This window comes from Haliotis asinina, chromosome 8, assembly GCF_037392515.1.
Source record: "Haliotis asinina isolate JCU_RB_2024 chromosome 8, JCU_Hal_asi_v2, whole genome shotgun sequence".
Lineage (NCBI taxonomy): Eukaryota > Metazoa > Mollusca > Gastropoda > Lepetellida > Haliotidae > Haliotis > Haliotis asinina.
The window spans coordinates 32,477,102-32,490,512 of NC_090287.1; the positions used below are offsets into that span (position 1 = coordinate 32,477,102).

General features: G+C 36.7%; 1 protein-coding gene across 1 annotated transcript; it reads right to left on the reverse strand.

Moving 5' to 3' along the window:
* Positions 1–1,118: 1,118 nt before the first annotated feature.
* LOC137293571 (ras-related protein Rab-1A) lies at positions 1,119–12,420 on the reverse strand. Its single transcript, XM_067824203.1, has 7 exons — positions 12,195–12,420; positions 4,944–5,016; positions 4,094–4,141; positions 3,780–3,827; positions 3,402–3,497; positions 3,046–3,177; positions 1,119–2,788 (listed from the first exon to the last, which is right to left on the reverse strand). Exons 1-7 carry the CDS (start codon positions 12,215–12,217, stop codon positions 2,591–2,593), a joined length of 618 nt encoding a protein of 205 aa, XP_067680304.1. The 5' UTR covers positions 12,218–12,420; the 3' UTR covers positions 1,119–2,590.
* Between the last annotated feature and the right edge of the window lie 991 nt (positions 12,421–13,411).

The following is a 13,411-nucleotide window of genomic DNA, read 5'->3' on the forward strand; positions in this document are numbered from 1 at the left end:
AGACCCACACCTGCCCTTTCAGCCGTTCTGACTCAGTGCCCTTGACAAGAGGAATACAGATCGATGAATGGCGTTCTATTTATACAAGCGTGTTGATCTTGATGCAGAGGTTGGTAAAATGCTGAAAAATCGGTTTATATCATGTTGTGCGTGCTGGCATTTCATGGAGGTGACAAAATAGTTGCGATAGAGAAATGTAGAGTAAATATGGAACGTTTTCTGTCCACTCTGCACACGAGGGTTCTATCTTACCAGTCACACTGTGAAACCTACACAGACTGCATTACTAAGCAAAATAAACTATGTCACGTGACTGACCTGCACATAATAGCAAATGAAAACGGAAACGCAGCAAAGCGACTGCCTGGGTCATCAGGGCCGTTGACCGCTTGATTATCACTGCCAGCATTCCACTAAAGACACGGTCATAATGTCTGGCTCATACTTGGGTATCATAAATACATATGTAACATAACTAAAAACGAGGACAGAACAGACCTTTCCACAGTCATACACTCAGACTTGAGAAGCATGTAAGTTTCCTTAACAGCTGCAAACATTCGTGGATAATCTGAATCAATTTTACATGGATGACTATTTACTCTGCATAAAAAGACTCATGTTCAGCGCTCAACATAACAGAGAAACTGAGTGCTTCGACAACTGGCAGCTGTATTGCATCTCAAATAACGTGCAGAATTCGTACAGGGACTGATTGTATCCCCACTCTGAAGCAAGATGTTTTATTTCCATAGAGGTTAATGTGATCACACTGCCATCATATAGCTGGAATAGCAGTGTGTGCAGTTAAAGTAAACTAACTGACCACGATGAAAGTGGCACACTGATCAATAATTGAGTCAAAATGGTGAAGGTGAGAGTGACCAAACAAATTTTCACGGTACCTAAAATCAACATTCACCCAAGGAACAAGGCAATCCTAGACTGAAGGATGACTTATAAAAGCCTTGATGATAACAGTCCGTTCATGTAATTTTAATATATCACATCTATGTTAATTGAAACAACCAACTTAAGTTGTGAAAAACTGAAACATTGAAAAATCTAAATACCAATACAGTAGAACAGATTGTTCATTAAAAACAACTGAAGTCATGTTTGTGATATTTACAAGTGTTTTATTGTTGATAGATGGTACAGTGCTGGTCTCAAGTAAGCTCAGAAGGCTGTACACATAGCCTGCTTGCTCGGGCGGGCGGGCGGGGAGTAGCAAGAACATACACAAGTTTAAAAAATATATCTTAGTTAGCAGAAATTATGATGGAGGGGAGCGGGAAGTGTAGCTGGATGGTCAACAATGAGATGATGCACAGACCTCTCGTTCTTTCGACTTTCGGACATTTTACTACAACCATAGGATACAGCATGTATTCATTTGGCTGGTGACCTTCACCTTTCCCAATCGAGGTCAGGTCACCGTGTCATGCCATCACACCTTGCTCACACATTCTCCAGTTACCACTGATATGGACGACAAAGATGAACACAGAAATCAGCACAATGGAAATGCTGTAGAAACATACTGAAGAACCTAAAGCTACACAACCAGCACTGGAATAATGTACGAAACCAATTAACACAGGCTCACATTTTACAGTGAATCTTTCAGGAATGCCTTCTCTCAAATTGTCAAAAGTGTTTACTGATGAAGAGCATATTTCAGGCAAAGATCAGAAAAAAAGCATTATCTAATATTCCTCCTCTACATAACACTATTTGCAAATATTATATATCAATATACAATACCAACCCAGTGGGTGAAAAGAATAAATGAATCCACAAATGTACAATCATCAAGCACATTCAATGTTGACAAGTCACAGCTGGCTTAGTATGACGGGACTGGATTTACCTTTAAAATTGGACTCAGAATTACACAATTTTCTTTAGTATAATCACACCACTGAACACTTGATCCAAGCTAGCAACAGTAGGGAGAGGTAGGCTCGAAGCCTGGTTTATATAAAATTCTTGAGCACTTGGTTACAAACTGCAAATTGATTGATCACAGGTGAAGAAACCAAATAAATACAAATGTCCACTCATTCATTGGTATGCGAAAACAAGAGTGCAATTACATGGTGCAAATTATTTGCAGTTTGTATGATTAAAATTTCTTAATTTGTCTCTCTCTTCCCAGTGATGCTAGCATGGTACAGATGCCAATATGAATTGTCTCCCTTAGAGCGAAAAACAGCACTCATCCCATTGACCTTTGAGAGTAAATATATTATTTGACAAAGAGACTGAGAATAAATAATCTAATAGTTTAACAAAAAAATCAAATCAGATACTGTCATTAGGACAGTGTTCTTTCTTACATAATGATATTACAATGACACATCTTTTAGCTATTATCTTATAGACAAAATACCTTACAACAATTGAGTCACTGCCACTGCATGTTGTCCAAGACAAGCAAGATGTCCCACCACATCAAATGAGGATCAAACTGCTGATATCTTAGAGCAACTGTGTGTGTCTAGTTATGTCCTCATGCTGTCTGCCCCATTGTCGGTATCCCTTAGTTGACATAAAAGAATGGAGTCCACATAAGATGTTGGCAGCCTTAGCAGCAGCCCCCGCCGCCCTGTTTGACTGGGGTGCTAGAATTAATTTTTACACTAGGTTTATTTTCTGAGGCTGCTGTCACTGGACCCATGCGATTCTTGATTTCTGCAGCCATCGTCATAAATGCTTGTTCAACGTTTGTAGCATTTTTCGCACTTGTCTCTAGGAATGGTATTCCTAGTTGATCTGCATACTCCTGAAATGAAGAAAACAAGGTTGTAGGGGGGCAAATAATTATTAAGTGAAACATTTATGATGCTCATGCATGTGTATTCAGACACAATATACTGGTTCCAAGCCAACCAGTCCTTGTTGTACCCATTATTGCTTAGTGTCAAACAAGGGACCAACAAGTGGCACATTATGTCTTTTAGTATGATGCTGCTGGGGAATGGGGTGACTTCAAACAATGAATATAATCAAAGGGTCACTGTGGTAGGACTTGTTTCTTACCTTGGCTGTGGTATAGTCGACGACTTTCTTGGTGGTGAGGTCACATTTGTTGCCGACCAGCAGCTTGTTGACATTCTCACTGGCATACCTGTCAATCTCCTGCAGCCACTGCTTCACATTGTTGAACGACTCCTACAAAGCAACAACCACAGTAAAACATTTGTACTTTGTATTTCAATTACACATGGAAATATTCCTCCACTGAAAGATAGTGATTGTCTTTCAAAATAGAAGAAAAGGTTCAATATTCAGTTCAACATGACTGCACTGCACTGAATTCAATATTGAATTAAATTATTTAACAATAATTCTCATAGGGATCTGATCATTACATTAATAATCCATTTTAGTCTCACCTGATCCGTCACATCATAAACAACAATGATACCATGAGCACCTCTGTAGTAACTAGATGTAATTGTTCGGAATCTTTCTTGACCAGCTGTGTCCCACTGAAAAACACAATATGTATCTCTCAGTGAGAGACAATATGACACACTTCAAGATAATGTAAACTTCCATAAAATTTGACTGATAAAATGAAAGTTACGAAAAATAATGAAAACCACAATGATTGCCCAGTTTCCACAGCCCACAATGCATTCTAATTATGCATGGATTCAAGAAAACAGTTAAGGTGAACTAACCTTTCTAATCACTAACAAAAAACATGGATCAAAGAATATTTTTATATATTCTGTATTATTTCAGCACAGAATACTCCCAATACTTACTATCTGCAGTTTGATTGTTTTCCCATCCAATTCTATTGTTCTGATTTTCTGAAAAGAAAAGAAAACGTATTAAACAGACGAAGAATGAAGAGGTAAAATCAAACATAACCAGAGTCTGTGCATCAAATTCATGGCAGTTTGTAACCTAACAATGGATAAGGCAGGTTAACACAGAGCAAGGTAGCATTGATCCAGTCAGTTAAGGTTCAATGGTGCACTCAGCAAACACCAGTCTATATGACAGTGCACGATCAATACATAAAGTAACATTTCTCTTCTTGAAATTCATGTTACAATGAAGAAAAGAAACTTACGAAATCCACACCAATTGTACTGATGTAGCTTTCTGTGTATGTATCGTCCTGAAAGACAAAACACATCATATCACAAACAGGAATATTACATAAACACAATATTCTGTTTATTTACATTATTAAAAATACACTGTCTCATACTTATCAGCGCTGCCTATAAATTGTTAACATTACCGAGCAGATACAGGTAAGCTGCCTATCGGTGTAAATTAGACAAATGTTCATGTGAAAACTCATGTCAGTCTATTGCGAACAAGTATCCTTGAATTTTGTAAATACTCAATAAATGTGACATTACATGCATACACACAGAAATGTGAGAATTTAGTCCACATAACACTGGATAGATAAAAAACAAAGTTATACTGAGACGTTCTATTTTAGGAATTAATTTTGGTATACTAAAATGAGAGTGAGTGAGTTTAGTGTTACGCCACACTCGGCAATATTCCAGCTATATGGCGGCGGTCTGTAAATAATCGAGTCTGGACCAGACAATACAATGATCCACAACATGAGCATCGATCTGCGCAATTGGGAACCGATGACATGTGTCAACCAAGTCAGCGAGTCTGACCACCCGATCACGTTAGTCGCCTCTTACGACAAGCACAGTCGCCTTTTATTGCAAACATGGGTTGCTGAAGGCCTATTCTACCCTGGGACCTTCACGGGTTTACTCAAATGAGATGAACAAAAGCAGGACACAACTCAATGACCAGAAACGTTATCTTTAGCTCTGGTTGAGCTCTGCCTTGAATTTTGAATTAAGGAACAGCAGACGGTGTATAATATTTGGCTTCATGGCTGAAAGGCCACAACAAGAAACAGAAACACATATGATACTTACAGCAAACCTCAGGAGTAGACAGGACTTTCCTACACCAGAGTCGCCTATCAAAAGGAGTTTGAACAGGTAGTCACTGAAATGACAAAGTGTTTGATAAAGTGTCTAGGTCAGCCATATTCAATAATACTGGACTGACTGACTGACTGACTGACTGACTGACTGAAAATCAATCAGCACACTAAATATAAGAACAGCCATAATAAACAAACGAAGTTGAAAACTGAACAAATGTGTCAGAGTTAACTTCTACAGAGCATTAATCGCACTTTTCAGGAATATTCAAGTTCAGCATGCAATAGAATGTGATGTCAACAGGATAAAAAGCCCATTCTTCAATCAGTAGCAGCTCTTGGTTCTTAGGATCAATACGAAAATTAATCAAACTGTTGAAATGTTATCACGACCCAGCTGGTACTTTCAATATTACTGCTCTGAAAAAGAGATGTGGAACTCAAAATACTAAAATATCTATGAAAGACATTAGCCTACAATATAGAGAACTTAATACAGTTGTACCTTTGAGTAGATGTAACACCAACTTAATGATCCTGAATGACCACTTAAAGAGAAGTACATCGATCTATAACAAAGTTAATTGCCATGAATTAAATCCTATGAAACATACCCGATAAATCTGTTCTTTTTAAGCATTTTAGATGATTCTTGATGAATAAAATCATAGCAAAACAAATATCCAGTGTTATCATGTTGAATGCTTGCACAATTAGACTAAGTTGGAGCCACATTTTTAGTAAATAATATAACTGGAACTCACTAATCAGAAATATACATATTCCTGTGTGAATATCCATGTTCATAAGAACGATAGCAAGGATTTTGCTCTGTTCCACAACAAGATCCGGACGACTGGTTTGTTGATAGTAACTTGACAGGTACACTCATTCTGACAGAAATTGTCAAAAGCTATCTCATGAACCTTTGGTTGATCTCTTGAATGATTTCAGATGATAATTTCAGAAAATAAACTCACTGCCAACTTCAAATTGCCACATGTCATGTATGACCTGGCACTAGTCATTTCTATATATAGCACACACCCCAATGAGCAAGTTTGGCAAAGAGCCAACTTAGGTCTCTTCCACAGGTTAGCTGGGTTCTTCAGTGCTAAAAACATTGCACTTCATTTTCTAGTTAACATCAATGTTGTCTAGACAACAGTACTAAGAAATCAATAACAGAGGTAATATCTAACAAAAATACTTCAAGCAAATGGAATCCTTTTCATCCAAAATGGATAATAATCTGAGTAAACCAGTACAGCTTTGCCATTACTACCTCAGACCCCTCACCCAGCTAAACATTCCTCAATAAAAGTGCAAGTACACATAAGGCACTGGTTATGGAATCTTTACAGAGGTCGCTTTCACTGATTTTCAACTACAGATGTGCCAAATGACAAAGTCATAAAAGTTGTCAACACAGAAGCCTATAAAAAATCCAAGTTCCTCTACAAAATGATCAAAACAATTACCCATCAAACCAAGGATAGTCATCTAAGTCAATACGTCCAATGCTGTTTCCCATTGTGTCAGTCAAAGGTATGCTTCTTAGTGTTTCTTTCAGAAAGGAACCACAGTACATAGTTGCATTCTATTTCTAGATCAAAGCATACAAATTCCTATTAATAGTCTAAATGGAAATGCCTCTGATGACAACAGGTTCTCCAAATGGCATGTAACACTGGTGCGTCTAGTCAACAAAGCTGTAGGTTACTCTTATGTTTGCTAACACAGGTTGAATTTATGTCAATAAATGACACTAGTTGTGATCATCTGCTGTAATTTTGAAAAATGTATATGTAAACAAATGGGAATAACTCACTGGTCCCAGTTAAAGTCATCAATATCTCCAACATAGCGTTCAGTACTTTTCCTGTATTTCGACATCTTGAGCACCACGAACAGACAGAAAGCAGACAAAAGCACGACTTCTATCAATATACCAAACAGAGATCCTTGGGTATTATATATACCATTTACCAACCATGTTGTAAGCCATGACATGGAACTTATGATGAGTGGTGGCTAACAGGAAGTGAGTGTGTGTCTATAAATACAAGAAAAGGTCACATGATAGAAGTGGTGCAAGTAATACAAATTGTTAAACTTGATTCGCCGACAGCAGTAAGTAGATGTTTTCTAACTTCTACATTAAAATGAGTAGTGTCTGAAATGCCTTATCCAGCTCAGAAAAACTGACTCAGTCACTCACATAGCTGCAACAAGGTAAGGAAAGAAGATTATGAGTTTGGTATCTTATTAACCCTGATCACATCAAAGCATATGCACAGGAAAGTAACTTTAATGTGACATGTTGACACAAATCACTTATCAATTTACAGCCCTTAAGTTTACAATAGGAAAGATTAACTGTAACAACCCAATTAATCATACAGAGTTGACAAAGAAAGAAGTGAGTGACTGCTAAATAATTTGTTCCACACAAGACAATTTCAAATAAAGAAAGCGTTACATCACCCATACAACCATACACAAGCAAAACATTCTTGCATACATCATGTTAATTTTTTTAAATAATTAAAAAAATAGCTAACAAAAAATATTTTGCCACAAGAGATTATATTTATCATGCAACTGTATCCATAAATGTCATCCGATGCTGAAGATGCCATGGGGTCACCTGCCAGTTTACAGGGCAATGTCGATGATGATCACCTTTGACACATGCTTGACAAGGATCATTACAGGGTAGGATGGCATAGGACAGTTTATAAAGTCTTGTTATGCAGCATTCCAGATGTGGACCCAGACCTGTTGCAGCACAACCAACATCAGTTGGATTACAATTGGTGAAAACCAAGTGTAATTGGATAGTGAGTAATTGGATAGTGAGCACTGTGCTAAAGTAAATGATGTGCCATAAATGGATCCACAGGATGACAAACTAAAGCACTCTGCTGTACAATGTGGTTGCACATGTGACACATGACTTAGATAAATCCTAGACATATATGTTTTTATGTAGTTTTTTTAATGCTTTTCTTAAGTTAGACCACGCAAAAAAAAAGTTGTGATTCTGAATGCAGCTATTTAAAATTAAGGTAGGTATCATTAAATGTTTCTGACATCCTTCACTAGAAACCACAATTATCGTTAAACTGAATGCCATGCTCATTCCAGCCCTAAAATAAGCTGATGTATCTTTTTTGGCATTCTGGGAACGTAAAGTTAATTTACAGAACAGAAACTTGCATACTAATAGTAATAATAGACATGGGTGAGGGTACATAGTTGTATTATCTCCTGATTTCACTTTGACAAAACTTGAATTAAGAACACATGCGCTTTACAATCTTGTAGAGTTATGATAATTGTGACTGCTTTCTATGAATTTGCACTGAATATTGTATGTTCAAAATTCTAACCTTGTAATACTATTCTTTGGAAATGCAAGTCTCGAAAATAAATTTTAGGCCTTATTAGTCAATGGTAGAACTAAAAAGCCATGCCAAACTATCTTTAAACAGCTCGTTTCTAATCTTTCATACTACCTGGACAAATGGCTCACACAGAGATAATGAATGGCCAGCCTTTCCTTTCTAAATCTGAAGTACTATGAAATGCCTCTGATATGAGCAAGTTAAGCAAAACAAGTGAAAATCATTGCATGGAATCAAATTTTTAACACAAATGCTTTGATACAGATTCATTACATATATTGTCTTTCTGCCCCAAAAAGTTGAATTTACTTTTGACCTTCGCAGATGTAAATGATTTTTCCTTATTTTATATCCATCTGATCAGAACTGCATACACGATAAATATTACTAGTTCCAATGTTACCATCATCGTTTTCAGCTGTGCAAAAATGGAAATGTACTTAGAGCAGAATTGGAACTATCAAAATGTTCATTGCACAGATGTAAAGTGGGGTGACAGAAGTTTTACAGCAATGAGGGTAAATTATAATTGCTGAAAAATCAAATGCAGCTGAGTTAATCAGCAGTGAATCAATATCAAGACTGATTATCCACAGAAGCATTTTATAGGGTTGGTCAGGTAATCTGAACCCAAAGTTTTTATTATGTTAGGCATTATGTTTCAACAGCAGTACTGTATTTAACAAGTTAATATTCTTCCATTAATTAACCTTTGAAGGATTCAAATGGTGAAAATATTTAAGGTGTGCAGGATCTTTTTTTAACTGGCATATCAGCCAAAAGCCATACAAACATTTCTTCCTATGAGTGACTGAGTTTGTTTAGTTTTACACTGCTCTTAGCAATATTCCGGAAATGCCATGGCAGTGTACCAATGTGGGGAATCAAACCTAGCTCACTAGCATGAAATGCTAACTTCAAATCCATCAGGCCACACTACCTCCCTTTTCTGTATACTACACCTGGCAGTTGTTGCTCTCCCTAGCAGTTTCTTTCCCTAGCAGTTTCTTTAAATGTATCAGGACTGATTGCAAAATGTTGGTTCAGAAAGAACAGACTTAGGCAGTAAATGTACTCTGGTGACCTAAAGAACTATTTTATGAAAGAAACTTATACATAAACTATGTAAAAACAAAGATCTGACCACCCAAATGATATGTAAATATATATATGACAGAAAATATTATTGGATACCTTAACTTCTATCTATTGAAAAAAGTGCAAATAAACATAACATAAACTTGAAAGTCTTTAATGCCTTTATAGCAGTTAAAAACTAGTCTTTCCATTACATGTCAGCAAAGATAGAACACAATAACCCCTTGACCGATGACAGAGTTTCCATCTACCTTTTGACCCTACAAGCCTCAACTTGTTTGTTGGCAATATTTTAATCAAGTTTAGACTTGGGATAATTCTACTATAACAAAATTACATTCTACTGGTCTCAGCCAAAAATGTTATAGGTAGATTACAGTTCACACCCAATAACTATTCATTGTAAAATTCCACAAATTGACAACCAAAACAAAATCTGGGTGGACCTACCATTTTCAAAATGATACAAAACCAACAAAAGAGCCTGTTACTACCGTTTTTGCCTCAAGAAACAGACTACCTACATTTCCAAACTCAAGACTACTTTCATACTGAATGGGTATCAAGGCTACACAAATGTTAGTATGAGGATGTACAGGGGTCCCCTACTCTGCTGTCTTCGCACTGGTGACTGCTTGGGGCAACCTACACAACCCAACTGGTTTAGTAGGTTTAACTGATCTACATGAATGGACTTTAAATAAAGTTAACAAATCTAAAACATGTTTTGAACATGTATACTCCATTTGCAGTGAGAGAATTTCGAGCTTTCTAAACTGAATCTCTGAAAGGTCGAAGAGGGAGGCTCAAGAACCTTGTTCCTTTTACAATAAAATTTTTCAATATAGGCTTGGGCCAATTTAGTCAAACATGGTAGAGACGTCAAATCCTGTAAAAAGAATTGTAACAATGTAACCTAATTTGACATTCTACATCAAGCTATTGAAGTAAGAAATTAGGGCTGTCCAGTATCAACAGTATACCAAGTATGCCTATCATCATATACTTTCTTCCCAAGGACTTGTATATTGGGCAACAATAAGCCTGCCATCATTTCTTAGGCTTCATTCATCTTTCATATTTCCCATCATAACTGACGGACAAACCTGCACACTTTTGAAACAATGAATTCAATAAAAAAGAAATTATTGCTAACTACTCCACCTATTTTCAAGACTGATGATACTGAAATCATATCATTTGTTTTAGGGTCTTACAATGTAGGAAAAAGTATATGCATGAACAATCAGTATCACTCATTGACAAACCGTGAAACACTTCAGCCCCCTATATATCAAACTACATTAACGCAAAACACACACCAGAATTGTAATATACAGTAACACAAATTGCCAATATTCTGCAGTTATTAACTAATCCAATTTGTTTGCTCCTATCAAGTGCATCACCATAAACATCAAGTTCTTAGTTCTGACCTGCAGAGAGAGAACTTCACTTTATCAGTTGGTGTGGCAATTTTTCTTGTTCTTTTTTTTCTTAAGTTTAGACCCATTCAAAACATCCTCATACAGACCCATACAAAATATCCTCATACGGAAAAGTCACACATCCTAATACATAAAAAAAAACAAGACCAGAATTTCAGTTCCCATTATAAACCCCCTCCCCAAAACAAACATACATTCCCAATCACATTTCAACTTCAAATTGGACGCTTGTACAGCTTTGAAATTATTTTGGCAAGCTCATGTATACTCTCTTATTTATGTGGATGCTGCTGAAGATTGCAATATCTGAAACACTTGAACCAAATGGGACCAAGAAGGGAGGGAGTTTGGTTTTACACCACTTTTAGCCACATTCCACCAATATCACAGAAGGCTACAACAAAAATGGGCTTCACACATTGTACCCATGTGGAGCATTAAACCTTGGTCTTCAGCATGATGAGCAAACACCTTTACTACTAGGCTATTCCACCGTCCTAAATACTGAAGACTGTCCAGATCTTCCGCCACAAAAGATGTAGTTGCCAATGCCTGGATGCTCCCTTCAAACATCACAAAACATGGATAGAAAATGATACAGTACAGTTCATTCAATACCAATGTAATAAATTTCAATACTCCCAATGACTCCATTGATGGCTGATGCAGTTATTATATGTATAGTGCTTTTAGACTACATTTTCAAATTAGATCCAAGATACGATTCATGAATCTGAACAACTGCCCTATCAAGTGTCATAGGTAACAAAGAAATATCATTATTAGGCCATTCCGATTGTCCTTGCGATACAGGAGAATGGTATACATTTTGTTCTGAACAGTATTGACAACAAAGTCAACAATAGAAGTATCAAATACATCTTGAAAATAACACATAAACTTTAGCCAAAATGTGTGAAAATAAACAATAGTTTAAAGTGAGAAAATTTAGGGATGAAAACTTGAAATTATATGCGCAATGATTCATTTCAGTAACGTGTCATGTGAACAGGATAGCCATTGGCCTTTGATACAGTCAACGGACATAACACACCCAGTTACATAAAAGATCCATGAGAAAATCAAAGAATCAACATACCAAAATATTCAACATATCTTCTGTAAGAAAAGAAATATCACTGTCCAGATGGGTCAAATACGTAAAATAACAAACAAAAGGGCGTATTATCAGCTGCTGACATCACAAACCTGCAGCGCATGACAGACATTTTGTTCCACATGCCAACGATTTCATCTAATTATACCTTCATATCAGATACTTACTACTCAGGATTCATAGTTGACATATTCCTATATACAGAAATCACAAATTAAAAGTCTATGATCAACAAAAGGTGTAATATGGGCTATTGCACAGCTTCAACGTTGGCAGACATATACGCCTGCGAATAAAGATGGCTTCCTTCTTCCGATTCTCAATTGGCTCTAGAGGGGGATAGGCATATTGATATTCATGACGTCATGTCCCAACGTGGCATCACGCGACAATAACATCCGGTTTACTAACATTATCTCCCCTTAATAAAAGCAGACGATTTTGAACACGTTCATAATGCAAAGATGCTTTGAAACAAACTAATGGACTACGTTATACTTAGAAGATTTGTTGGGTATGCAGATACGACATGTGAATTAAAAGGATCAGAAATCCAACACGTCTAAATAACAAGTAATCTTTACGCAAGTAAACTTGCAGTGACAATGTATGTGAAAAATCAACACTGATTTTAAACGCAATTGTTAAGATTTCAGATTCAGATCTCTTAAACACAAAGGAGGAGGGGAGATGGGATCCTGGTTGATGTGTTGTGCTTTATCGGGCAGTTTAACTAGCAATTAAAATTCTGCCATCCTCCAGTTTAACAGTTAACAAACCCAAGAACGCATATATGGAAGAAAAAAAAGAAGCATTAAAGACGAATTTAGTCTGCCTTTAGACCCAAGGTATGATACGGATACTGATTGCGCCATGAATTTAAAATGTCAAACTCGCTTTATCATATATTCGACAATCAACATCAATACAGTTTTGAAGTGTAATAATTATAGCTAACGCAACGGTCCATCGATCAGATATAGCAATCGCTGAGAGGTATTTGGACGTAATGTTGAACAATACCAATCACCAGTGTTCGCATATTGCAATCAGCTACAATAATCTACTGCCAATGTCGTGAACCCTAGAGGGTTGGTTATGCATTATGCAACGTGTCATTCACCTGCTTGTATGGAGAATTTGCCCACGTTAGCGATTGCTCCTGAATTATCAAGTACCAGTCGCCCTGATAGGCAGACCAATGCTTATAGTCTCTGAACTGAACTGAACTGAACTGAACTGAACTGAACTTTATTTACACTCCGGACGGTCTGCGGCATAAGAGGTACAAGATTACATCACAAAGTCTTACTTAAATACAGTTTTAAAACATAAAATGGTCATATATACATATCGCTTGATTGCAGGCATGAGCCGTATGTAC

Bases quoted from the DNA above. Each gene is read 5' to 3' on its own strand.
- LOC137293571 (XM_067824203.1), bottom strand. From the start codon at position 12,217: ATGTCAACTATGAATCCTGAGTA. The intron at 5,017-12,194 runs GTAAGTATCTGA...TTGTCATTTCAG, and splicing joins TCAACTATGAATCCTGAGTA to TGACTACCTGTTCAAACTCC. The intron at 4,142-4,943 runs GTAAGTATCATA...TTTGTCTTTCAG, and splicing joins GTCTACTCCTGAGGTTTGCT to GACGATACATACACAGAAAG.